The sequence below is a fragment of the Salminus brasiliensis genome, chromosome 17 (assembly GCF_030463535.1).
Source record: "Salminus brasiliensis chromosome 17, fSalBra1.hap2, whole genome shotgun sequence".
Lineage (NCBI taxonomy): Eukaryota > Metazoa > Chordata > Actinopteri > Characiformes > Bryconidae > Salminus > Salminus brasiliensis.
This window is the reverse complement of record NC_132894.1, coordinates 34,640,798-34,668,124: the sequence shown is the minus strand read 5'-3', so window position 1 is coordinate 34,668,124 and position 27,327 is coordinate 34,640,798. Positions and strand designations below refer to the sequence as shown.

The 27,327-nt window shown below is 43.3% G+C and overlaps 1 protein-coding gene across 8 annotated transcripts in view; it reads right to left on the bottom strand.

The window, feature by feature from the left end:
• The window catches only part of arnt2 (aryl-hydrocarbon receptor nuclear translocator 2), a 92,425-nt gene extending 75,343 nt beyond the window's left edge, over positions 1–17,082 (bottom strand). For 3 of the 8 annotated variants that reach the window (XM_072660787.1, XM_072660786.1, XM_072660788.1), the window contains exons 1-2: positions 16,736–17,082; positions 5,870–5,978 (exon numbers count right to left, since the gene is read on the bottom strand). In XM_072660787.1, the coding sequence (XP_072516888.1) occupies positions 5,870–5,978; positions 16,736–16,766 (140 nt within the window). In that variant the 5' untranslated portion in view covers positions 16,767–17,082. Of the gene's footprint in view, positions 1–5,869; positions 5,979–15,955; positions 16,216–16,735 lie in introns of those variants that run through there. The other 5 variants (XM_072660785.1, XM_072660791.1, XM_072660792.1 and 2 more) reach the window with 3 other exon arrangements.
• Between the last annotated feature and the right edge of the window lie 10,245 nt (positions 17,083–27,327).

The following is a 27,327-nucleotide window of genomic DNA, read 5'->3' as shown; positions in this document are numbered from 1 at the left end:
CATGGTCCAGCTGAACTCCAGCCAGCTGCCTCTTCAAGAAAGTCCCAACTCTCTGCACAGCCAAACGGCACAGCTCATCATCCATCAGAACTCTGCTGCCTTGGAAAGAAAGTGTCAGCCTCGGTGAGGCAGTCTTGGCTCATAGTCCAGCCAAACTCTGCCACCCCAACGAGAAAACGATCCTGGCTCACGGCCCAGCTGCCCGAGCGGTCAGGACTTGGGTCCGGCCAAACCCTGCTCTCGTAGCCCAGCCGGCAGCCAACGTTCCTGCAATGTAGACGCACTGGTGTGCACGTGCTGCCATTGTTCCTTTCTGGGATTTCATTGGCTGACAAGCGTGCAAACGTAACAGACACCACAGAGGTGTGGGGCTCTTCCCTCGAGGCTCTTCCCTCGGGGCTCTTCCCTCGGGGCTCTTCCCTCGGGGTGCAAATCAGATTATGCTGAGAGGCCAGAGAAGCGGGCAGGGATGTGCAGCTTAAGAGCACCAAGTGGGCAGCTGAAGTGCGTTACCCATGGAAACCGGACTGTGTATGAGTGGGTGAAGGCAATGACGTGTGTGTGAGAGAGTGTGTGGATAATGATTATGGTCATTACAATGAAGATTGGCCACTGCAGACGTCCAGCAGCACATCATCGGATCTACACGAGCTAACGAGAGCCCAGTGAACAGAACAGCCCAACGAAGAACACAGGTCCTCCACAGCTCAATGCTGCTGGGGGGCTTTACACCCCTCCTCTAGCCCACGCGTGGCATTAGCCACTCCAGAGCGTCCTATTCTACTGCCAGGACTTCTCCACAGGGACTAGACGAGCTGTATCTGTGTGTGTTTGCACATCTGCGTCAGTAAGGGATGCATCAGAAGGGGTGTCCACAAACATTTGGACAGATAGTGTATAAAACATCAACTTTACAGAGGTGCATGTATTTGTCACTGCACTATGTACAGCGAAATGTGTCCTGCGCATTTGACTGGAGACGCACTGATCTGATATTAGGATCAGATATCGGTCCCGATATTAACAAAGTTAGCTGGATCGGGTATCGGATAATTAGGCCGATCCATGGAACCGATCCTTTCACTGTAATTGGTCGGTGTGAGACTGCACTTAATTTGATGCTTGTATGTTTGACCAAGTTACTTATTTATTACTTATTTATTATTATTTATACATATTTATTCTCAGGTTGAGCTGCTAGATTTTATTATTATTACTGTTTATTTTTATTATTTTTACGCTAAATATAAAAAAATCTGATTACTGTTTGTGTGTTTGACAAAGTGAAGCGACTTACTTTCAATTTTGGTTGATAAATTTTATTTATTTTATTGAATTTTAATTTATATTTTTTTAATTTATTGAATTTAATATTTATTATTTTATTGATTTATTTTAATATATTTGACTCCTTTTTTATTTTGAATTTAAATGCTGTGTCCAGGTCTTGCACAAATTTTTATTTTACTGACAAATTAATAGCCATGTAGTACATTTATATCTTTATATTTATAAAATAAAATATACATTTATATATTTAATATTTGTATATAATTTGTTATTTTTTGTTTTACAAAGTTAACAAAGGTAAAGTAATGTTTAAGTCAATCCTGGTGCCTTAAGCCACTCCCACATGGTGAGGTATACAGCTTATTAATTCAATAATGGTATCGGATCGGTATCGGGTATCGACCGATATACAACTAAATTTATGTATCAGTATCGGTATCGGAGCTGAAAAAAATTGAATGGGTGCATCCCTACATTTGACCCATCTGTGGTAGTGAACACACACAAACACACACACACACACACACACACACACACACACACACTAGTAAAGTAGGGGCAGTGAGCACACACACCCAGAGTAGTGGGCAGCCAACTCCAGCACCCGGAGAGCAGAGAGAGAGAGAGGGTTAAGGGCCTTGCTCAAGGGCCCGACAGTGGCAGCTTGCCGAGTTGTTGCTTGGGGGGGTGCTGTTGCAGTAGATGTGGCTTCCAAGTGTTCAAAATCTGGAATAATGTGTGAACAGCTCTCAGCTGACACACACACTCATACACACAGACACACACACACACACACTTTGGCAAAATATACAAAATCATAACCCGCCCAATGGAGCGAACGGCTGCATCTGGAACCACTATCAATTACATTTCCATCTTTTTTTCCCCCCAGCGACCAAATCAACAGAACGACACAATCCCCCGAACTAAACACCCCTCCAGAGCGCTGGGAGCAGCACCGCGGGACTGAGGACGTCTCTGTTCCTAAAGCAACGACCAAAACTGCTCCAAACGAGCTGATCTTAAAGTTTAAACGACTTCAGTAAAGACCAAGAGCTCCACGGCGGCTTTTAAGGGACTGATCTGCCCTGAGCTCATTTAAAACGGCCTGATGAGAGACACACACACTTTTTATACCAACTCCCCCTACCCCACTTACTCACACACACACACACACATTTAATAAACCACTTCCATATCTTTCATAACCTACAGTCTAAACCATGGACTGTGTATACAGGGGTTAGAAAGTCAAGCCAAAGTCAAGCCTTACGCCCTCTGCTGGACGGCAGCAGTACAACTTTAAACCCCATCCAATCCCCTGCAAGGAAACGGAGCAAAAAGGAAACTCTGATTTTAAATTACACATTTGTTATTTATTTATTTATTAATTTAATTGACAGCTGTCAATTCTGTCAATTCAGCAAGCTCCGCCCACATCAATATCCCCCATTTCACCTTCACAATCAGCGCATTTTACAAGAGTTATTAGCTGATATTTTTAAAGAATTGCCAGCTGTGGGCAAATTGATAGACATCTAATACCGATGGTCTGATATCGCGAACGTCTGATATCGTGTACCTACAGACTTGCAGCCAGGTGTCACTGTTGACATACCGGGGGGCTAGCTTTAGGACCCAGCACTGTTCCATTTAACCACTCGAAGGCTACATGCTACTGTTTTTGGACTATTAATAACACTGTAATAATATATTAATATTAAATTAATTCATATTATATTTATTACACCCAGGCTTTGAATTATTTTTCATAAAGTTAATAATTACATCTTTTGTTGTTTTTTTTTTGGGGCAAAACACTGATTTTAAGATATGTTTTTTTACTCGAGGATGAGGTCACACTTTATTAACCAAGGGGGTTCGTCTCAATTTTGTTGCTGAAAAAAGTTTATTACTATTTAATTACATTTAATTTATTGAATGTAATTTTGTTTTTTTTACTTAGTATTGAAATTGAGATTGAGATTAAGATCATTGAGATTTGATCTGTTGTGTTAAGACTGGTTTAATGGTTAAAAAGCACCAGACCAGTATAAACCAGTATAAGTTGTGTTTTGAACACTGGTATGTTTGTAAAAGCTTGTATGCTTGCTAAAAAAAAGTATTTATTTATATTTATTGAATTAAATGTAATTTATTTCATGTAATTTTATGGTTTTTTTTAGTATTTAGTGGATATTTAGTATCAAAATTGGTACCGAGAATCTGAGAATTTTAGTAGTATTGGTATGAACTACCATATTTCTGGTATCGTGACATCCCTAGTGGTAATCGCGGTCAAGCTCAGTCGCTGTATACGGACAGGCGGAGGACCTGCCGCTAAGAAATATGGGTGGGGTTCGGAGGTCACCCGCCCGGGTTTTGAGTGACAGCAACGATATACAACAACCAACCCTGTTCCTGATTGGCCCATGTGAGAAGTTCTAGTAGCTCGGATGTTACACCCCCCCCCCAACCCCCCCCAACCCGAGTTGAGCCTGACTTCCTTTCCACACCCCACAGGCTGAAGGAAATCCACGCCAAACCCAAAAAAAAATGTCATGCAATCAGTGAACTGAGTTTTTGTCAAGCCAGACTGATGAGCGGGCTTCGAGGAGCCCCAGCATTCATTACAGCCGTTCTTTCAGGACGTTCAACTCTGGCAGTGAAACCCGGCGCTCATCAGTTCAGATGACTGAAGTGTGTTTAGCCACAGCTGCCGCCGATTAGATTTACATTCTGTCTAACGAACAGCAGTCATTCACTTAAATCCAATTAAAGCCGCTTAATAAAGTGGAGCGGCATCACTGTGGTGTCCAGAGCTGGAGGTGTTGGAGGAAATGCAGCTTCTCCTGCTCGCAAACCCATCACACAAACAGACGCGGAGGCGTCCATTAATTAACGTCAGCAGCACCGAGCGCATCTCCAGGGGGAGGCAGCAGGCATGCATCAGTGTGATATATGGGTGGGAATATAGGAGAAAAAAACTGGATCAATGGCTGGATGTTCAGCTCTATAAACGAGGCCAGAACCTACATTTACTCACACATGAAACATCAGGCAGTTCGGCCATCAGTGCGAAACACGGAGGAATTAAAGAGGAAGTCCACTGATATTTCTGCATAGGTTAGCGGGAGAGACGCAGACCAAGTCAGTAGGAGTGGATTTGGTGTGACATGAGTCATTACAGAGAAACTCACCGACTCTTCACCGATTTCTTTACAGCGCTGGTGAATGGAACCAGGCGTCGGTTGCCATGACTACACTGAAACTACAGCCACCTTATTTACTATCCAACCCACCAGTGGACCTCGGTGTCTTCCTCTGTGAGTTTTAGATGGATTGCTGGCTGATGATGGTGAAATCTGAGAAAAACACAGGGGACTATTTTGTTGCACAATGACCCTCCATGTATCCCTCCACCATCAGAGCATTTTATAAATCCGATCAGATTTTTCACTCATTTCCTCGCCAATTTGGGCCGCCAATTACCCACCACCATGCCCCAGACACTAGTGAGGGCGGACCAACAACCCAACCAATGCGCCTGGAGGGAAGCACCACATACCCTCCATGCACCATCTCGCCGGCAATGTGGGAGAGAGAGCAATGTGGGAGAGAGCGCCATCTACCCAACTGTGCTCTCTCAGGCCTCGGCTGCCGATGGCTAGCAGCATGATTGGGATTCGAACCATAGAACCTCTGACCTTAGTGACAGCGCCTTAGTCCGCTGGACCACCCGGAGCCCCATCAGAGTCATATTTATTATTATTTTTAATTAAGCTAGATCTGCCCGATAAGCAATGAAAGGGTTAAAAGGGAGGCGACGGGGTGGTAGACTTTGTCGTAGATACAAAAAATGTATAAAACTATTATTAATAATAACACATGTTCAACAAATGTCTGAAGGAATGTATAATGATATGAGAATCAGATTAATATTTAATATTTATAATTAAAAAAAAAAGTATTATCAGCACTGGACAGATGTTCAGATTTGCTTGCATCTGTACTGCTGGTCCAGGGGAGGTGGACTTAGGACCAATCCTGTGTGTGGTAGACTTTGTCGTAGACGCGTGAACAAGGTAGAGATGGTGTTTATAGGACTTTAGATTAGGGAGGAGGGGCTTCAGGCATGTTCCTCCTCCCACATTTTTTTTACTTCATAACAACATTACTAGTTTTTGGACATTTCTCTAAATAAATAAATAAATAAATAAATACATAAATAAATAAAGGACACTTCACATCAAAACCAATCAGAATAACATTATATCTTACAAATGCAGAAATATAGAACAAAAAACAGTGGAATTCCCTTATTAATAAATTAATAAATAAATAAACAAATAAATAAGATTAATTAATTAATTAATTATCTTTAGATTTTTATTAAGCAAAGTTTTATGAAAAATAAACAATTATTATTATTAAAATGAAATAAACCCAGATATTTTTCCAAATTTCCAAATTATATTATTATAATTATTATTATTATTTTTTTTTTGTAAACTACATTCTGCATTTTTTCAGCCCTAAAGTTTATGTTTATGGTGAGAGGGACAGAGCTGTTACTCACCCAGCCGATCTCCTCTTCCCCCCTCGTCCTGGCATGGTGCCTGCCATCCTGACTTGACCTGCCACAGCGCCCGCCATGGCCACCGGCCCGGGTAGATCCGTGCCCATCTCTGCAAGCCAACACAACACACTCACAATGAAAAACAACAACAACAACAACAACAACAATAATGACAATAATAAAAAAACATCTGTGTGCTCAATAATCATGCACTGCAAGATGTAACATGTATAGTGTATCACACACACACAAACACACACACACACACACACACACACACACACACACACAAACACACACACACACACACACTCATTTTCAGATGTGTGTGAAGTATGGCACTTTTACACACACTTTCCCATGCCAGCCCACTAATGCATCCACTGAACTGCAGTGAAATGAATCAGATAAACAAACAAAGCAATTCCACAGTAACAGGTAGGCAGCGCCTCCCCACTCAGCTCTCTAAGAACAGCAGGGACAGATACGGCACGATTTAACAGCCAAACAGGCAGACTTCATAATGCTGCAATAATAATAATAATAATAATAATAATAATAATTCCATATATAGCTACAGTCATTTTTCCCATTTAAGTTTAATCCAATATTAGAATATTTGATTTGATGTTTTGATCTGTTGTGTTAAGACTGGTTTACTGGTTAAAGAGCATCAGGCCAGTATAAACCAGTATAAACTGTGTTTTGAACCCTGGTATGCTGATAGACCAGCACCAGACCAGTATAAACCAGTACAGGTTAGGTTTTGAATGCTGCTTTAATGGTTAAAACGCACCAGACCAGGATAAACCAGTATATATTGTAAAAGTATACCAGACCAGTATAGACCAGTATAGGCTAGGTTTTGAATGCTGCTTTAATGGTTAAAGAGCACCAGACCAGTATAATCCAGTATAAGTTAGGTTGTGAACACTGGTATGCTGATAAACCAGCACCAGACCAGTATAAACCAGTACAAGCTGTGTTTTTAACACTGGTATGCTTGTAATAAAATACCAGACCAGTATAAATTGGGTTTTGAACGCTGGTATGCCAATAAACCAGCACCAGACCAGTATAAACCAGTACACACTGGTATGCTGATACAGAAGTGCACTTTGCATTTTGAATGAAATCCCCCGCAGCCGCGGTTCTCTAAAAACGAGCAGCGCAGACATTTCTGATTAAATATTTGCACTGTGTCTGATTTACACTCTTACTGCCCCTCCGGGGGGATTCTCTGGGGGGACGGCCAGCTTTCACTGCCCTCAGCCAGTGTTCTCCTATAATTCACATGTTCTACTAAAGCTGAGGCAAAGCTCCTAGTGTGATGCAGGTTAATCAGCATACCAGTGTTTAAAACCTACCATATACTGGTTTATACTGGTCTGGTGCTGGTTTATCAGCATACCAGCATTCAAAACACAACATATGCTGGATTATACTGGTTTATACTGGTCTGGTGCTTTTTAACCTGTAAACCAGCATCTAAAACACAACACATGCTGGATTATACTGGTTTATACTGGTCTGGTGCTTTTTAACCTGTAAACCAGCATATAAAACACAACACATGCTGGATTATCCTGGTTTATACTGGTCTTGTGCTTTTTGACCAGCATACCACTGTTCAGAACCTTACTTATACTGGTTTATACTGGTCTGGGCCTCGATTTTACCAGCATACCAGCATTCAAAACCTAACCTATACTGGTTTATACTGGTCTGGTGCTGGTTGACTAGAATACCAGTGTTCAAAACCTAACCTATACTGGTTTATACTGGTCTGGTGCTCTTTAACCAGTAAACCAGCACTCAAAACCTAACCTATACTGGTTTATACTGGTCTGGTGCTCTTTAACCAGTAAACCAGCACTCAAAACCTAACCTATACTGGTTTATACTGGTCTGGTGCTTTTTAACCAGTAAACCAGCATTCGAAACCTAACCTATACTGGTCTGGTGCTCTTTAACCAGCAAACCAGTTTTGAAGAACACAACAGATCAATTCTCAATGATCTTGATTGGCAGGCTGTTGATCCATTGGGGTGAATGCTGCTGCTTTGATTGGCTAGATGTTTCCCCGCCTCCGGATATATGACCACAGCTTTCTTGGTCCCACTGGATGATGGACCTGCTGGAAGCCCCCCCTAATGTTTAACCCACGTTACCACCCAAGGCTACGTGCTAATATGCTAGAAATGTGTGACATCACTAAGCAAAAGAAGCTCCCTGGAGGCACCATTCACACATGTGGTCCCCTACTGCTGCCTGCCCCTCTCCAACAGCTCGACCCCCATCACGCTCCCACCCCAATCTGCCTGTTAACAGCAAGGCCCCTACCCCCACCCCCTACATCCACACACACACACAATTAGAGCATGCCTGTAGCGTGGGTCCTTGTTTTCTGGTGGGGAAACATCTACAAGCCCAAAGCATGCACACGGTCCAGCGCCTCCAGTAAACTGCTACTGATAAGCCCAACAAACCACCGCCCCCCCCCAAAAAAACACTAAGCCCCCCCAAGCGCACTCAAAACGCTGTTAATATTTGATGCGGTGAGCTCGGCTCCTCTCCTCGGCTCAGGGAGAAAAGAGCTGGCGTGCAGATCAGCCTTTTCATTCATTTATGAAGCACAAGCTTCATATGTCTTTACACAAACTCCACTTCAAACGTAAACTACAAGACAGGAGAGCCGGCGGGACGGGACGGGACGGGACGGGACGGGACGGGACGGGGGGGGCGGCAGTCACACCAGGCTAACGTCCACAGCATGCATAAATAAACATGCTGGGTGTCTGAGCTGATCGGGGCACATCAGCTACAGTAGCAAACATCTATCAAACATCAGCTAGAGTAATTAATGTTCAGCTAACATCAGCTAGAGTAATTAATGTTCAGCTAACATCCGCTAGAGTAATTAATGTTCAGCAAGCATCAAACACAGTAGCTAACATCTATCAAACATTAGCTACAGTAATTAATGTTCAGCTAACATCAGCTAGAATAATTAATGTTCAGCTAACATCCGCTAGAGTAATTAAGGTTTAGATAGCATCAAACACAATGGCTAACATCTATCAAACATTAGCTAAAGTAATTAATGTTCAGCTAACATCAGCTACAGTAGCTAACATCTATCAAACATCAGTTAAGTAAATGATGTTTAGCTAACATCAGCTACAGTAGCTAACATCTATCAAACATCAGCTAAAGTAATTAATGTTCAGCTAACATCAGCTACAGTAGCTAACATCTATCAAACATCAGTTAAGTAATTGATGTTTAGCTAACATCAGCTACAGTAGCTAACATCTATCAAACATCAGTTACAGTAATTGATGTTTAGCTAACATCAGCTACAGTAGCTAACATCTATCAAACATCAGTTAAGTAATTGATGTTTAGCTAACATCCGCTAGAGTAATTAAGGTTTAGATAGCATCAAACACAATGGCTAACATCTATCAAACATCAGTTACAGTAATTGATGTTTAGCTAACATCAGCTACAGTAGCTAACATCTATCAAACATCAGCTAAAGTAATTAATGTTCAGCTAACATCCGCTAGAGTAATTAAGGTTTAGATAGCATCAAACACAATGGCTAACATCTATCAAACATCAGTTACAGTAATTGATGTTTAGCTAACATCAGCTACAGTAGCTAACATCTATCAAACATCAGCTAAAGTAATTAATGTTCAGCTAACATCCGCTAGAGTAATTAAGGTTTAGATAGCATCAAACACAATGGCTAACATCTATCAAACATCAGTTACAGTAATTAATGTTTAGCTAACATCAGCTACAGTAATTAGCATTTAGCAAAATTTGCTACAGTTGCTAACATTCAGCTGGGCTGGAGCTGGTCTGGAGGGGTACTGGGCTGGAGCTGGGCTGGAGTGGTACTGGGCTGGAGCTGGGCTGGAGTGGTACTGGGCTGGAGCTGGGCTGGAGTGGTACTGGGCTGGAGCTGGTGAGCAGCCATGCAGGACTTCCTAAACCAGTCCATCTCTACCAGATGAATCAATTAATCAATCAATTCATTCATTCATTAATTCTACACCATAAATTAACCAATCTACCAGGACATCCCTGAAAGAGGAGACGCTCCCCTCGTCTTTCAGTCGCTGGATGCGCTGCATGCCTTCATAACCAGGCTGAGAGCCCCAGGGTCAAACTCATTAATCCGTCCTGCGGGTCTGAAGGTGCGGCTGGCTTTCCCTCTCTCCCGTCTCTGTCGCCACTCTGGTCACGCCTCTGCGGCTGCTTTTCCACTTCCCCTGCCCGTCCTAATGACCTCAGGTCTTTTCCTATTCAGCGCATCCCCGAAACCAAACACCCCATGCGCCGCCGAGACGGGTCCCCTCTCCCTCAGGCCTGCTGCTTTCATGTCTGAGCCTTTTTTCCCTCTTTAACGGTCGTCGCCGGCAAATCCGTGTCATTGTGTATTCTGCACGAAAAGCAAAGGCCGCTGGGAGGGCCGGGCGGCGGCATGAGAAAATTCCTCAATCATAACACACCACTGTTCATCTCCTGACTCTGACGCCATGGATCCTGTGCACTGCTCACTAGGCCTGGTATTAACAGAACTCAATAGTGCTGGTGTTGACTGGGCTCACTAGGCCTGGACCAAATGAAGCTCACTAGGCCTGGAACCGATTAGAGCTCACTAGGCTTGGTATCAACAGAACTCACTAATCTTGGTAGCAATGGAACTCACTAGGTCTGGACCCAACAGAGCTCACTAGGTCTGGACCCAACAGAGCTCACTAGGCATGGACCCAATAGAGCATACTAGGCTTGGACCAAATGAAGCCCACTAGGCCTGTAACCAATAGAGCTCACTAGGCCTGGACCCAACAGAGCTCACTAGGCTTGGTCTCAGTAAAGCTCACTAGGCCTAGTTTGAGTGAAGCTCACTAGGTCTGGACCCAATAGAGCTCACTATGCCTGGATGCAGTATCTCTCACTAGGTCTAGACCCAATATCGCTCACTGGGCCTGGAACCAATATCGCTCACTGGGCCTGGAACCAACGGAGCTCACTAGGCCTGGTCTCAGTAAAGCTCACTGGGCCTGGACCCAATATCGCTCACTGGGCCTGGACCCAACAGAGCTCACTGGGCCTGGACCCAACAGAGCTCACTGGGCCTGGACCCAACAGAGCTCACTAGGCCTGGTCTCAGTAAAGCTCACTAGGCCTGAACCCAATAGAGCTCACTGGGCCTGGAACCAATATCGCTCACTGGGCCTGGAACCAACAGAGCTCACTAGGCCTGGTCTCAGTAAAGCTCACTGGGCCTGGACCCAATATCGCTCACTGGGCCTGAACCCAACAGAGCTCACTGGGCCTGGAACCAATATCGCTCACTGGGCCTGGAACCAACAGAGCTCACTAGGCCTGGTCTCAGTAAAGCTCACTAGGCCTGGACCCAATATCGCTCACTGGGCCTGGACCTAATATCGCTCACTAGGCCTAGTTTGAGTGAAGCTCACTAGGCTTGGTACCAATATCGCTCACTAGGCCTGGACCCAACAGAGCTCACTAGGTGTGATATCTGCAGAGAACTCACTGGGTCACCAGGTCTCTTTCACCGGCTTCAGGAAGAAAGCTGTCCAGACTGAGGCTGTTAGCAGACCAGAGCTCCTCAATCTTATCTGTAATCTCAGTAACAAAAGGGCCGGCATTCAAACCACAGCCATATCACATTCAGCACAGGACAGAACACACAGTCCCTCTAACCCTCTAAAACACCCATACGTGGGTGCAGCTGCAGCGTAACGCTATGAGCTCCAAGGCAACCGTGCAGACGGCCTGCAGACTGCTCGAGCTAGCTGAGTGTGAGCTTCGCTGACTTTTAAACAAAGTGTCCTTCAGTTCCACTCCTGACAGCTGACTCTTCCCAGAATGCTCTCGCGCATTCTAAATCGTGCTTGGCAGGCCGGAGCCTCGACCAGGTGCTAATAACACTCGCATTCTTTATTCATCTTACCCCATTTGCATTTCCAATGAGGCGGCGGGGGGAAGAAAACTGTCCGGTGGGAAAAACAGCAACGTCAGTGGGAGCCAAAGAACCACCACGAGCGCATCACAGACACTTTGATGATTCCAGTGAGACAGTTAAAAGTGGAGGGTTCTGGTCACTGTTTTCCTTTATTACTACCATGGGCCAGAACACGCAACGGCACGGCTACCTCCTTAGAATTGTATTACGTACACCAAAGCATCTCTGATCCATCAAGACACGGACTCCACAAGACCTCTGAAGGTCTCCTCTGGTCTCTGGAACACCAAGACATGAAGATTGTGAAGTCATGAAGTCATGAGGTGGGTCCTTGGGGGGCCCATGACCCAAGGGTGTCCTTCCATTGGCCACTTTTGGTAAGCACTAAGCACCAAAAGACCTGCCTGATGTTCTGGAGATGTTCTGACCCAGTTTCACAGCATCACAGTTCGGTTCTTGTCAAAGTGTCTCAGATTCCTAAGCTTGTCCTTCGCATCACCTTCAAGAACTGACCGTTCACTCGGTCACACTGCCTGATATGCAGATCCACTGGAACCAGGTCATTTCATCACTTCACCTGGCAGTGGTTTTAATGTTATGGCTGTTTACGGAAGATCTGCCAATGCTTCATGATGATGTCCTTCTGTTAATATGGGCAAATTTACCCAGCCATGATAACGGACTGTGCCACTGGTTACTGGTTATTACACATTAATAACTACAATAATAAACACTCAATACTACAAAAGGCCTGCAGCGACCTGCTAGTCCTATGATACACAATGGGAAAGTGGGCTGCTCAGCTTCCTAGACCACCTCCAGCAAAGGAACAATCAGCTGGAGGTCTATCTGGAGGGCTTTACTGGGACTTCTCTTGGATCCTTTCCACTGGTATTAAATAGGGATGCACCGATCCGATATTAGGATCAGATATCGGTCCCCTTACTGTGGCCCAAAACTTTACAATTTCCTACGCTGGCTCTAACCATCACAACCCCTTACTGTAGCCCAGAACTTTACAACCCCTCTACTGTGGCCCGATATTAGGATCAGATATCGGTCCCCTTACTGTGGCCCAAAACTTTACAATTTCCTACGCTGGCTCTAACCATCACAACCCCTTACTGTAGCCCAGAACTTTACAACCCCTCTACTGTGGCCCGATATTAGGATCAGATATCGGTCCCCTTACTGTGGCCTAGAACTTTACAACCCCTCTACTGTGGTCTATCTGGAGGGCTTTACTGGGACTTCCCTTGGATCCTTTCCACTGGTATTAAATAGGGATGCACCGATCCGATATTAGGATCAGATATCGGTCCCCTTGCTGTGGCCCAAAACTTTACAATTTCCTACGCTGGCTCTAACCATTTCAACCCCTTACTGTAGCCCAGAACTTTACAACCCCTCTACTGTGGCCTGATATTAGGATCAGATATCGGTCCCTTTACTGTGGCCCAAAACTTTACAATTTCCTACACTGGCTCTGAACATTACAACCCCTTACTGTGGCCCGATATTAGGATCAGATATCGGTCCCTTTACTGTAGCCCAAAACTTTACAATTTCCTACACTGGCTCTGAACATTACAACCCCTTACTGTGGCCCAGAACTTTACAACCCCTCTACTGTGGCCGGATATTAGGATCAGATATCGGTCCCGATATTAACAAAATTAGCTGGATTGGGTATTGGATAATTAGGCCAATCAATGAAACCGATCCTTTCTCTTTAATTTGTTGGTGTAAAGTCAATTCTGATGCCTTACGTCTCTCCCACATGGTGATATATATACGATTTATTAATTCAGCAATTATACCGGCCTGGTATCGGGTATCGACTGATATGCAAAGTTTATGTATCGGATCGGTATCAGTACTGAAAAAACCAGATCGGTGCATCCCTAGTATTATAGCATGAGGACCATCCTATGTTATTAAATGCTACAAAAATCTGTTTAAATTCATTTAAGTCAAAAGGTGACATAACTGCTGTTCTCCGGATCATCGTTTCATAGCCCACGAGTTGTTTGCTCAGCAGCCGACCACTCAATCTGACCAAAATAGAACCACACAGACGCCCACACACACGATCGCGACTACCACGACATATGCTCATAACAGCCTGGATAAGCCTGCACAAGCTGAACTGTTGGTGGAATGAACAGAATGAGCTCAATTATTGTCAAGATAATTGACACAAGCCCCTCCCTCTCCCCACATACTTTTCTCTGATAGGCCAGAAGAGGCCTTGGAGTCCAGAAGAGGCCTTGCTGACGGACTACAGGCCACCAGAGGAGGGTAGTAGATCATAACCATGCTGGGTCTCGTAAAAACGACGTTTTTTAAGTATCGTAAAATAATATCGGGCCCATATCGTCCAAATTCCTGTATCCTGTATTCCGATACACCGGTTAAAATTCGGTTTTCCACACGTACTGAAATCATTCCAGTACATGGATATTCTGATTCATCCTAAGGCATCTGCAGGAACACATCTGGAACAGCTCAGGTTTGTCAGAATGCCCAAAACGCACAACAGGTTCCTGGGCACCACCACATCTCGGGAGCCGAAGCGGGAGGGAAACATGGTCTCCATTTTCAAAAAAGAGCACAGTAAAGGAGGTTCTCCCTAAAACAGCCACAGGCCCGCCCTGATGACCCATTTCTACCCACCGATCATAAACTCCATTCTCACATCATCTCCAACCATCTGGTTTGGATCGTCCACCTCAGAAGAAAGAGCCAAATTCCAACACAAGCAGCAGCGAAGATCATCAGGTGTACTCTTCTCCAAGACTCAACCCCTTACTGTGACCAAGAAACTTTACAGGGTCCCATAACAACGTTCTTTTTTTTTTAATACTATGACCGAAAACTTTACAACCCCTTACTGTGGCCCAGAACTTTACAATTTCCTACTTTGGTTCTGAACTTTACAACCCCTTGCTGTGGCCAAGAACTTGACAATTTCCTACTTTGGCTCTGAACTTTACAACCCCTTACTGTGGCCAAGAACTTTACAATTTCCTACTTTGGCTCTGAACTTTACAGCCCCTTACTGTGGCCTAGAACTTTACAACCCCTTGTTGTGGCCCAGAACTTTACATTTCCTTACTTTGGCCAAGAACATGTATAACCCCTTACTGTGGCCTAGAACTTTACAACCCCTTGTTGTGGTCCAGAACTTTACAGTTCCTTACTTTGGCCAAGAACATTTCTAAATCTTTATTGTGTCCCAAAACTTTACAATCCCCTACTGTTCACCTACTTTATATATCCCTTTGTAAAAAAAAAACCTTGATTGAGTCCCAGAACTTTACAATCCCTATTATGGCCCAGAACTTCACAACCCTTTACTGTGGTCCAGAACTTTACAACCCCTTGTTGTGGCCCAGAACTTTACATTTCCTTACTTTGGCCAAGAACATGTATAACCCCTTACTGTGGCCTAGAACTTTAGGATCCCTCATTGTGACCCAGAACTTTACAATCGCTTACTATCCACCTACTTTATATATCCTCTTGTAAAACTCTTGACGTCACAGAACCTCACAACCCTGTACTGTGGTCCAGAACATTACAGTTTCTTCATTTGGCCAAGAACATTTATAGCTCTTTATTGTGGCCCAGAACTTTACAACCTCTTACTGTGGCCCAGAACTTTACAATTTCTTACTTTGGCCAAAAACATTTATGACCCTTTATCGTGGCCTAGAACTTTACAACCCCTTACTGTCCACCTACTTATACACCCCTTTGTAAAAACCTTGATTGCGTTCCAGATCTTTACAACCTCTTATTGTGGCCCAGAACTTTACAATTCCTTATTTTAAACACCTTATTATAGAAACTTTTAATGTAACCAAAACCTTTACACCACCTTTTTGTGGCCCAGACCTTTACACCCCTCTACTTTATGCCACTTTACGTTCCCCTTACTTTCTTGTAGAAGTGCTTAATGTGATCCAGAACCAACCGCATATACCTTTACATCACTGGGTTCTTTAATATACCCTGTTATCCAGCATTTACACCACGTTATTATTAATACCGGTCAACAGTCGGATTCTTACATCTGATTCTGACCCGCTTCGTTCCGGATCAGTGTCATTTCAGTACACTCTCCCTATTCCCTCGACCTCCGGCCTAGACCGAAGCAACCCCAGCTGGGAGAAGCCGAGCCAGCAGGCCTGAAATCAGCTTCCACCAGGTATCAACAGGCACAGCCTGCAAGCCCTGCTAATCCGAGGGTCCAGCTTCTACAGGCACAAAGCAAAGACCGGCCACCAGCTGGACCATAATGGAGAGACGAGCCGAGCCCAGCAGAGCCGAGCCCAGCAGAACACATCAAAGGAGATCACGTAGTGCATTGTGGTAAATGTATGCAAGCCTCTGATTTGCATTAGAGGAGTTAAGGGAGCAGAGCTCGCGCTGCAGCCTTATGTGCATCATATGCGCACGCAGCCTTTATGGGCTTGCAGAGCTCCTGTGCGTAAACGGTTTGCCAACTGGTCATTTTAGGCCATTTCTGAGCCTGCGCGCGCACAGCCTTTATGAACTTCATGCACATACGGCTGCAATGCGTGATGCGCTCGTGCGTAAGCGTTTTGCCAGCTGGTCATTTTAGGCCAATTTAAAGCCACGGCAAGCGTCGCGAGGAAGAAGAGGTGGTGTAGAAGGTGGAGGGGGTGGAGGAGGTGGAGGAGGAGGAGGAGGGGTGATGCTCCCACACACACGGTCCCTCTGCACCCACAGGCTCTTTCTTTTGTTACTGGGAAAACGTCACTTGCACCGGACCAGCGTCCAGCAGTCTCCTCCGATCAGATAATCAATAAGCGATAAGATCGACTTACCCGAGGGGTTCACCGCGGCTGGTGTTGCCATGCTCTGCTGCTCGGTGGAAGAAGAAAAAGGGGCAAACAACAACAACAACAACAACAACAACAACAACAAGAAGAAGCCCCAAAATCTGGACGCTGATGACGCACGCAGCGAGACGCGAGATCAAAGCCAGGCGCTCCTGCCGCCCATTCGCTGGCGTTCCGGACAACGGCGGTGGGGACGGGTGGAGGACGGAGGCGGGTGGAGGTGTATTTCGGGGCTCGGTGGATGGCCGTGCTGCCCTGATGTACGTAGCCCTGGCTCTGCTGCTCGGGAGCCTCGGCACAGAAAAAAACGCAAGATGTCTGAAGGTGGCGGAAACAACGCGAGACTTCAGCCTGCATACATTACCCAGCCCCAAACCGCGCGCCCTGCTGGGCATGCATTCATATGCACAGCAGTGTGGGAAAGTTTTAGCACCCCTGTGGACTGACATCCATGCACAATTAATTACTGATTGTTGGATTAATACAGAACAAAAAAACAAGATTAGGCCTTAAGTTGTGTTTTATGTTTATGGTAATAACATATAGATCTGTTAAATTCATTATTTACACAATTATTACTTATTTACTAAATAAAATATATTTATTGTCAACATTTAAAAACAATTTATTTACTAAAAGTTTAAATATTTAAATATAATACAAAATAATTACTTTTAATTTACTAAGCAAATATGTATGTGTGACATGTGTATGTATGTGTGTAGTTGTTTATAATAGAAAATAATCACTACATATGTGCTGAATAAATATTTTACTTTTAATAAAAAAGTATATATTTTTCTCAACATTTAAAAAACAATTATTATTTATTTACTAAATGGAAAATATGGCCATTTTTAAATATAATACAAAATAATTCATTTTATATTATAATGCAAAATAATTACTATTAATTTACCAAGCAAAATATGTGTGTAGTTGTTTACAATTGTACAAAATAATCACTATATATGTGCTGAAAAAATAGTTTACTTTTAATTAAAAATATATATATTTTTCTGAACATTAAAAAAATTTTTTTTACTAAACGAAAATATGGCCATTTTAAATATAATACAAAATAATTCATATTAATTTATCTAAGCAAAATATGTGTGTAGTTGTTTACAATTACAAATTACAAAATAATCACTTTATATTTGCTAAAATAATTTTACTTTTAATTAAAATATATATATATGTATATAACAGCTACTGTTTATTAATAAAAGAAAAAAGATTAAGAGTAATTAATGTTTGTTTATTTTGTAAATTATTAATGATTAATAATAAGTGAAAATATGTTACCTAAATGTAGTAAATTACAATTTATTTACTAAATGAAAGTATTATATTATAATTATAATAAAATCATAATACAAATATTAAATATATGAAATGATCAAACATATGTTAAATTGATATTCAACATTTCAAAGCTCATTTATTTTTTATTTACAAAGCAAAAAATATATATATGTTTAATTTGTTTTTTGCACATTTTAGAGAACAATTGTAATTTATTTACTAAGCAAAATATAATAAATTCATATATCTGCACATTTAGGAGCACATCCATGTATTCACTTCATTTAACCTACAAAATAAAACACAACATATAGCAAAATATTAAGATGTATTTTTCCAAATGCAGCAAATAACTTGATGACCTAGACCTGGTCCTAATCCAAATCCTAGTCTTAACCCCAACATTGTTGAACATCTGTACATAATCTATAGTGGGGCTTCGTACATGAACTATCCAAATACAGTGAGAGCAGATAGTAAACCTACACCTCCTCTCCATTTCACCAGTCCTAAACCTGAGCTCTGAAGCAGAGCTTTGAACTTCACTTCAGACTCATCCGTTACGGGCAGAAGACGGCTTTCGTAGATGAAATGTGACAGGGCTCTGCTATTAGAAGGCCAAGGACACCCAATCCAAGTCAATTTAGGCTGTATTTCCTCAGGGCTTTGCTCATTAATCTGCTCCTGTAAACCAGTCAGATGTATTCCGTGAATAGACCCGTATTGGGGTCATTATCCTGAAGAATCCACTGACTTTCGGTCTGCTTTTAGTTGCTTCCAGTAAATTTTATAGTTCATCTGTGTGTGTGTGTGTGTATGTGTGTGTGTGTTTAATTTGCCACATCACAGACTCAGGAAGGGGATTCTGATTATGAGAAAACTCGTTGAACCCAAATGGCAGAAATGACTGAAATGCTTGTCTGACCAGCCCCTCTACCACAACCCTTCAGGACATCGCGAGGGCCCATAGCGAGGACCCTATGCTTATTATAGAGTCTGCTGTTTGTTCCAGGCTTGTGGTCGGCTCTATTTAAGCTCTCCAGGCTGCGGTTCTCCTATACTGAAGGTCCTGCTGGCCTTCAAAGTGTCAGCTTTGATGTGTATGTGTATAAGCAGCTTATTATTATTATTATTTATTTATTTATTTATTTGGTATATTGGTCCTAACCTAAATAACATACATTGGTCCTGTACATCTACTCATGCATGCAGTTATCTAATCAGCCAATCGCGTGGCAGCAGCACAATTCATAAAGTCAGATATGCAGATACGGGTCAGCAGCTTCAGGTAATGGTCACATCAGCCATTAGAATGAGGAGGGGGGGGGGGGGGGGTGTGAGGTGAAAATGAAAACGTGGCATGGTTGTACTCCCAGAACTGCTAATCTTCTGTAGACGAAAACACCTTGTCACCTTGTTGATGATCAAGAGGTCAAGAGGTCAGCAGTGAATGGCCAGACTGGTTGGAGCTGACAGAAAGGCTACAGTAGCTCAGAGGATGAGCTACAACAGCAGCTACAGCAGCAGAAGACCATGTCTGATTCCACTACCTTCAGCCAAGAACAGAAAGCCGAGGCTGCAGTGGCTCAGCACAGACTGACCTACACTGGACAGATAGTTGAAGGCCGGAGAAACGTGGCCTGGTCTGATGCCTCTCGATTTCTGCAGAATTTGGAGCCAACAGCATGAATCCATGAACCCAACCAGTCCAGTCCAGGCTGGTGGAGGAGGCTGCTTTGAGCCTTAGCTCCTCTACATCCAGCTCTTCCACTTCTTCATTGGCTTGTACACAGTAAAACCCTCAATGCTGGGTTAATGCCCACATAGCTGGTCTGAACAAGCTTAATGGAACGTAACTCTGGAGGAGAAACTTCCTCTGTGCAGCAGAGCTAATTTAACAGCAGTGGTTTTAGTGCATATAGCCGGGCCTTGCTGCAGTGTTAATGGGACACATTAGTTCCTCTGGTTTAGCCCAACAGGAGGAGGTAGTCGCCTTTATTAGCTCTTTTACGGCTGCTGTTTCGAGGACTGCAGCACACCCCGGCGCCTGCCCCATTAGATTATACGCACCCCATTAGTCCAAAACACACTCTTCGCAGAATGCTGCAAATACACCCACTTAATAAAGATGATAGGCCTTGCATGCGCTCTGTTTATTTAGCTTCCGGTCTGCTAATGCAGTAGCGTTCCATTTGAGCTGATTTATGGGGGCTGGAAAAGCTGTTCACACCCGAAGACGGAGTGAATTCATTTGCATGAGCTGGCGATGACTCAGCATGAAGGGCATTTCGACTCATCAGGCCTGCGTCTGAGTACCGGCATTTGTTTTCGGAAACTAAACAGGGCCTAGCATTGAGCCTGGTGGGGTCACGCTGCGCTCGTCCTGCAGTTTTCAAGATTCCAACACCGATCCAACTCCAGACTGTCCGGTCCGATTGTGTGATTCGGGCTTGTATACAGCTTTGTGATCTGTCCTACGGTTTCCACATACACTGTATGTCCAAATGTTTGTGGACACCCTTTTTAAGAAATGCATTCAGCTAGGTTAAGTTGCACCCATTGCTGTTACAAATGTCTAAATGTACACACTCACACACACTTACACTGCCAGTCTAGGCCTTGTAGAGAAGTACTGCCAATAGAATAGGACCCTCTGCAGCCGATAAACAAACATGAACCTATTGGCAACAAGCTGCCTAATGCCAGACGTGGGCTATTTGGTAAACGTTAAATTATTATATATTATAAATATTTATTATTTATTAATGTTCATAAAAATCATAGCTGCATGATTTTAGAGAGATTTTAGAGACTACCCTCACCCTCACCCTCACTACTCACTGCCACACTGTGTAGTGGAGCTAAGGCCTACTTGAAGCCCCCCCAGCCACGACATCCTAACCACGATGGACTGGCCTGTGTGTCCTCAATGTCCTTTAAAAAAAAAAAAAAAAAAAAAGTAAATATGGTCACCCTAAAGACTAAAGAAGCTCTGGTCAGATACCCAACATGTCTTGGCTGATTGGCTGCATCTAGGGTCAATCATAAATCATGCTAATTAGATCTGTGATCTGTTAGCAGTGTTAGCATTTTTGTGAGATGCTCATTTAGGCCTTTGTAAATGAGGTTGTGCCGCCAATCCTGTAAAACCTCATTTTTTTTCCAGTCGATTTGGAGAGAACGCTTCCACTCCCTTGTCTTGCCAATGTCTTAGCGCCGAGCCAAACTTCCACTAAATGCAATTATCACTCTGTTTTCTGGAGTGAAACTTTCAACCCCGAGGCTTTCTGGTCCAGTTTTGAACTTAATGCTCCTCTGCACTTTTATTCTGCCCTGCTTTCACCCAGCGTTTCAGCAATACAGCAACACCTGCACTTTAGCCCATCCTGTCCTACATAGAGTGCAGTAGTGTGAGGATTTGAGATTAGCCTTGAACGCTAGCGCTGGTGTTTCACTTCAACAGGGTGATTAAAGCCCAGCAGAAGGAGCCGTCTTCAAAGAACTTCAAAGCTTGGAACGTTCCAGTGCCCTCAGAGATTTACATGTTAATGTCAGAGAGATTACTGTTGATAGAGCAGTGAGTCTGCCAATTACCCACATGGTAGCGTCTCAAAATCACATAAATGCTTCTGAAAGCATGAAAGCAAATAATGCTCCTGGAACGTTCTGGAAACATGATGTAATAATGCTTTGCGTCACAACATTATTAGAACATTCCTTACTTAAACTTCCCAATTAGACAAATATTATTATTTTTAATTATGCATATGCATAACATTAAATGAACGTCACATAAAATCTTTCTCAAACTGAAGAATTGATGCATTTATTGAAACACAAAATGGAATATTTTCTGAATTTATACTGATAATAAAAAGTGTAGGATGGAATATGCAAATTAGCTCGTTATGCAGCAACCAGTCGTTTATCTGTTCAGCCTCTTCCTGTGCTGTGCAAAAGATGCTGTCTTAAAATCCGCAATTTATAACTTATGGGAAGGCAACGGCAGTAACAATTGCCGCATGACGTGTGAATTTGCATATTCCGTGATCGGATTTCAGTCTGACTAACCGAAGACATTTGTTTGGCTACCGAGTGTAAATACATGTGGCGAATTTAATGTATCATATCAGGACACAGTCCAGATTCTAGTTACACAAAGTGACCAGGTGTAAACAGGGTCTATGGGGTCTGATACACATTTAAACCACATGTTATAGCAGTGTAAACACATCCGTCTCTCATATTCTGGCCCAAACAGTGATCGGATTTCAGTTTGACAACCAAGTTTAAATACGTGTGGCTAATATCCAGATCCAGATACAAATCCAGGTGACCAGGTGTGAACAGGGTCTCAGATCACCTCCTGAAATGATATGAGTGATCAGATTCGAATCTGGTTTAAATGCGCATTGGGGTGCATTTACACTTGCATTTTTATGTGGTTTATTGGATAATCAAGACGCATGAATTGACCAGGTGTAAAGGAGGTCTAGGTGGTCTGATACACATTTGAGCCACATGTTATAGCAGTGTAAACACATCCGTGTCTCATATTCTGTCCCAAACAGTGATCGGATTTCAGTCTGACTAACCGGAGACACATTTGTATTGTATATGTTGACTGCAGAGTGTAAACGCATGTGGCTAAAATCATATCAGGATACAATCCAGATATTAGTCACATGCAGTGACCAGGTGTATCCGGGGTGAGACATCCTAACCATTCCAAATGAAATGGTCCAACAGAATTCTGAAACCCTCTGTTGCGTCCACCTAGTACGAGGGACTGTCTGGGGGTCTTGTTTTTCAGGCTGGATTTTTATGCTTTGAGCAAGGCCAGCCCTCCACTGTTCTCAGCATACGTCCCGCCAGATTCTCAGATTTCTGCATGTTTCCGTTTCCATCTGGAGGAAAGAATTACACATCCTTCGTGCAAAGAAAACAAGAATCGACATGATATATTTGTAATTCTGCTCAGCATCCAAAAACTCCCTCATACCAGATTAAATTTCCTCAAATATGAGGGTGAATTCATATTCGGCACGCATTCGCTGCCTTACACCCCCCCCCCCCCCCCCAAAACTCATTACATTCATCTGGGTTGGAAATGATGCTCATGCAGACTCACCCAGTCTGCTCTTAAACTCGGCTTTCTGGGTCAGTTTGTCAGCTGTCTGCAGAGGTCTTCAACCCCTCAGTCTAGAACCCGGGTACTAGAACCCTTGCTCACTGTTCAGGAGTGATTATACCAACAGATCCTCCTGTAGATCTGCTCCAGGTTCTTCAGGTTGGTTGGGTGTCCATGGAACCCAAGGACAAAATGTTCAGGTTCCCAGTTAGGCTGCCCATACAGCCCCAACACGTTGAAGGACATTTCTGTTTGTTATGGTGTTGTTCGTGGTCGCTAGGCAGATGCTATGGTATCCCTGATGGTTGATATGGTGTCTGAGGAGATTTCTAGTGTGTTGCCAGGTGGTTGCTATGTGGGTATTGCTAAGTGCTTGCTAGGTGGGTGTTACCGTGTTGCAAGGTGATTGGTTGCTAGGCAATTGCTAGGCAATTGCAAGTGGTTGCTATGGTATCCCAGATGGTTGATATGGTGTCTGAGGTGGTTTCTAGTGTGTTGCCAAGTGGTTGCAATGGTATCCCAGGTGGTTGCTATGTGGGTATTGCCTAGCTAGGTGGGTGTAACAGTGTTGCAAGGTGATTAGTATGGTGTTGTTTAGTGGTTGCTAGGTGTTCGCTAGGCAGTTGCTATAGTTCCAGATGGTTGCTGTGGTACTCCATGTGGTTGGTTGGGTGTTTTATTCAGATAATACTTTATATGATCAGTACAACTAAATTTAGCCTTCATATTTGATCTATCCATGGCAGTGATCACACACTAAGTGGTTGCTATGGTATCCCAGGTGGTTGCTATGTGGGTGTTGCTAAGGGCTTGCTAGATAAGTGTTACAGTGTTGCAAAGTAATTGGTATGGTATCTCAGGCGGATGCTATGGTGTTGTTCAGTGATTCCTAGGTGGTCCTACAGTTTTCCAGATGGTTGCTGTGGTGCCCCATGTGGTTGCTATGATGTTGCTAAGTGCTTGCTAGATAAGTCTTACAGTGTTGCAAAGTAATTGGTATGGTATCTCAGGCGGATGCTATGGTGTTGTTCAGTGATTCCTAGGTGGTCGCTAGGCAGGTCCTACAGTTTTCCAGATGGTTGCTGTGGTACCCCGTATGGCTGATTGGGTGTTATATTTAGATAATACATCACAGGATGAGCAGTACAACAGAATTTAGCCTCCACATTTAACCCATGCATGGCAGTGAACACACACTAGGGGCAGTGACCTCTCACCTGTAGTAGTGGGCAGCAAATAAGGGTGAGGTGCTTTGCAATGATCCTTCACGCCCCCACCTGCTGCAAGTCTAGGAGATTGAACTGGCAACGTTCTGGTCTCAAGACCATTTAATAGCTAATACCCAGACTCGCTCCCCTGCTCTGGTTTGGCTTTGAGGCTCTGCACTTTCCAAACTCCCTGTAATGTCTATAAGGCGAGACTGGTAGTCTAGTAGACGTCTTGCTCTTAGAGAGGTCAGGGTTTAACAGATGCACAAATGAACTCCTTGTTCTTTGGTCTGTAACAGTATCAGCAAATTAACTTCAGGCCGAGGAGACATTACTGCACACATCTGTGCCACGAGCCAATATGTTTGTCCTGTGTGCTCTTTCCAAAACATGTCAGAAAATTGGCAGGAAATGACTCCCATAGGTGGGATCATGTGACTATTCCAGCCATTATTATTCAAAGATTTTGTAAGGACCGCCCCCAGTGAAGTTCTGTAGAGGAACTGACACATGGACCCACTTACAGACGCACAGGGTTTAGGGGTTAATGTGTTGCCTGACAAGCGAGAGTGTTGTTGTAGAAGTCCCAGTACAGCTGTCAGCACTGCAGGCCTGATTAAAGCCCTGCTGGAGTGTGATTGGTTTGATGTGGGGGGGAGTCTGAAATTACAATGATTACAGATGTGATCTGTGATTTTAATCCAGTATGAATCTAAAATGTGCTTTTTTTACAGTATGAATCATTCTTTACATGATGAATAAATCTGTAGTGATTTCAATCCAGTATGAATCTGCAATGACTGTAATAATTGTGGAGTAAACTAAATCCAGTATGAAGTCAGTGGTTTTAACCCAGTATGAATCTGCAGTATATGCAGTTTGTACAGTCCAACAGTAATCATTTCAATCCAGTATGAATATGTAATATGTGCAGTTGTTACAGTCTGATTACAGTAATTACTGTGCAGAGTTTCAATCCAGTATGAATCTGCAGTGTGCTTAGTTTTTACAATCTGACAGTAATACTTCTGCACTGATTTTAATCCAGTATGAATTTGCTGAGTATACATGTTTAACAGCATTGACAGTAATTACTGTGAACATTTTTAATCCAGTATGAATCTGCAATGTGTGTAGGTTTTACAGGCTGACAGTAATAATTGCAGAGTGATTTCAATCCAGTATGAATCTGCACTGTGTGCAGTTTTCACAGGATTGACAATAATTGCTGTAAACAGTTTCAATCCAGTATGAATTTGTCATGTGTGTAGTTTTTACAGTCTGACTGTAAAATGCTGAATATGTGATAATTGTGGAGTGATTTGAATCCAGTATGAATCCGCTGTGCAAGCAGTGTTTACAGTTTCACAGTAATAATTGTGGAGTGATTTGAATCCAGTATGAATCTGCAGCCTGTGCAGTTTTTGCAGTCAGTGACGATGATCTGAGAGAGAGAAAAATGTGAGTTTGGCTGCAGCAGCGTTTTCAGACACCTCTCTTGTTTGCTCTTGTTAGCCGGAGTATTTATGGGGCAGCTCAGTGACAGGCAGCAGACAGCACAGCACCTGTACCAACAGAGCCCATCGCTGAGGAGAGCACACAGCGAAGGTGAGACTGTGCAGCAGCTTCTACCAACTGCCCAAGCCTATTAGCATCACCTCCATCCTGGACTCAGTCCAGCCTCCTCACCAGCCCTGCTTCTTCTTCTCTAATGTGGAATCAAAAACAATCGAAGAGTCTTGGTTTGGTTAATGCCACGGTCGTCCAGGTGTCCAGTCTCTGTCCTCGCTGTCTCTGGATGGGTAGGATGGCCCTTTGCTGTTTTGGCGTGATGCTGGCCAGCAAGGCCGATGGGACTCCTCCTCAACACTCCTCAATTGGGGACAAAATTGGGTAAAAATAACTTTCCAAAACATTTGAACTGTTGAAGAATAAAAGTAGCAGCTCAAAAAACTACTTCCAGAAGAAGTTCTAAGTACTTTCTAGGAGTAATTACTTCATCCAGCAAATCCATCAATCTGTTTCAGACTCTATTTCTCTTTTAGGTCCATTATGTTCCAAAATAAAAAGCTAAACCAGGGCTAAGACCAATCAGAGAGCAGCCCAGGAGCAGAACCAACAAAACATGAAACTAAAAAAGTGTGTTTCCTGAAGGAAATGCAGAATGCATGCACAGATTAAGTAGTTTTCACTTCATAGGCTGTTACTATGTGGTTGCTATGGTGCTATATGCTATTCCAGGTGGTTTCTGTGGTGTTACTAGCTGGTTCCTATGGTATTCCAAGTGTTTTGTATGGTGTTGCTAGCCGGTTGCTATGGTATCCCAGGTGGTTGCTATGGTGTTGCTAAGTGGATGTTTTGGTTTTTAAGTGGTTTCTATGCTATGGTATGATATGGTATTTCAAGTGGTTGCTATGGTTTATCAGACAGATAATATGGAGTTCGCTAAGTGCTTGCTAGATACATGTAAAGGTGTTGCAGGGTGATGCTATGCCATGCTATAGTATTTCAGGTGGTTGCTATGGTGTTACCAGCTGGTTCCTATGGTATTCCAAGTTGTTTCTATGGTGTTTCTAGGTGGTTTCTATGATGTTACTAATGATTCCTATGGTATTCCAAGTGGTTTCTATAGTGTGTCTAGGTGGTTGCCATGGTATCCCAGATGGTTGCTATGGTGTTGCTAAGTGGATGTTTTGGTGTTGTAAAGTGGCTGCTATGCTATGCCATGCTATGGTATTTAAGGTGGTTGCTATGGTGTTGTTTAGGGGTTGCTTGGCAGTTGCTATGGTATCCCAGATGATTGCTATGTTGTCTCCGGTGGTTTGTAGAGTGTTGCCAAATGGTTGCCATGGTGTTTTTGTGTATTTTGGGTGAATTTGCATGAGTGTGACATAAGAAGGGTGCATAAACCTGAGAAATATGAGAAATAA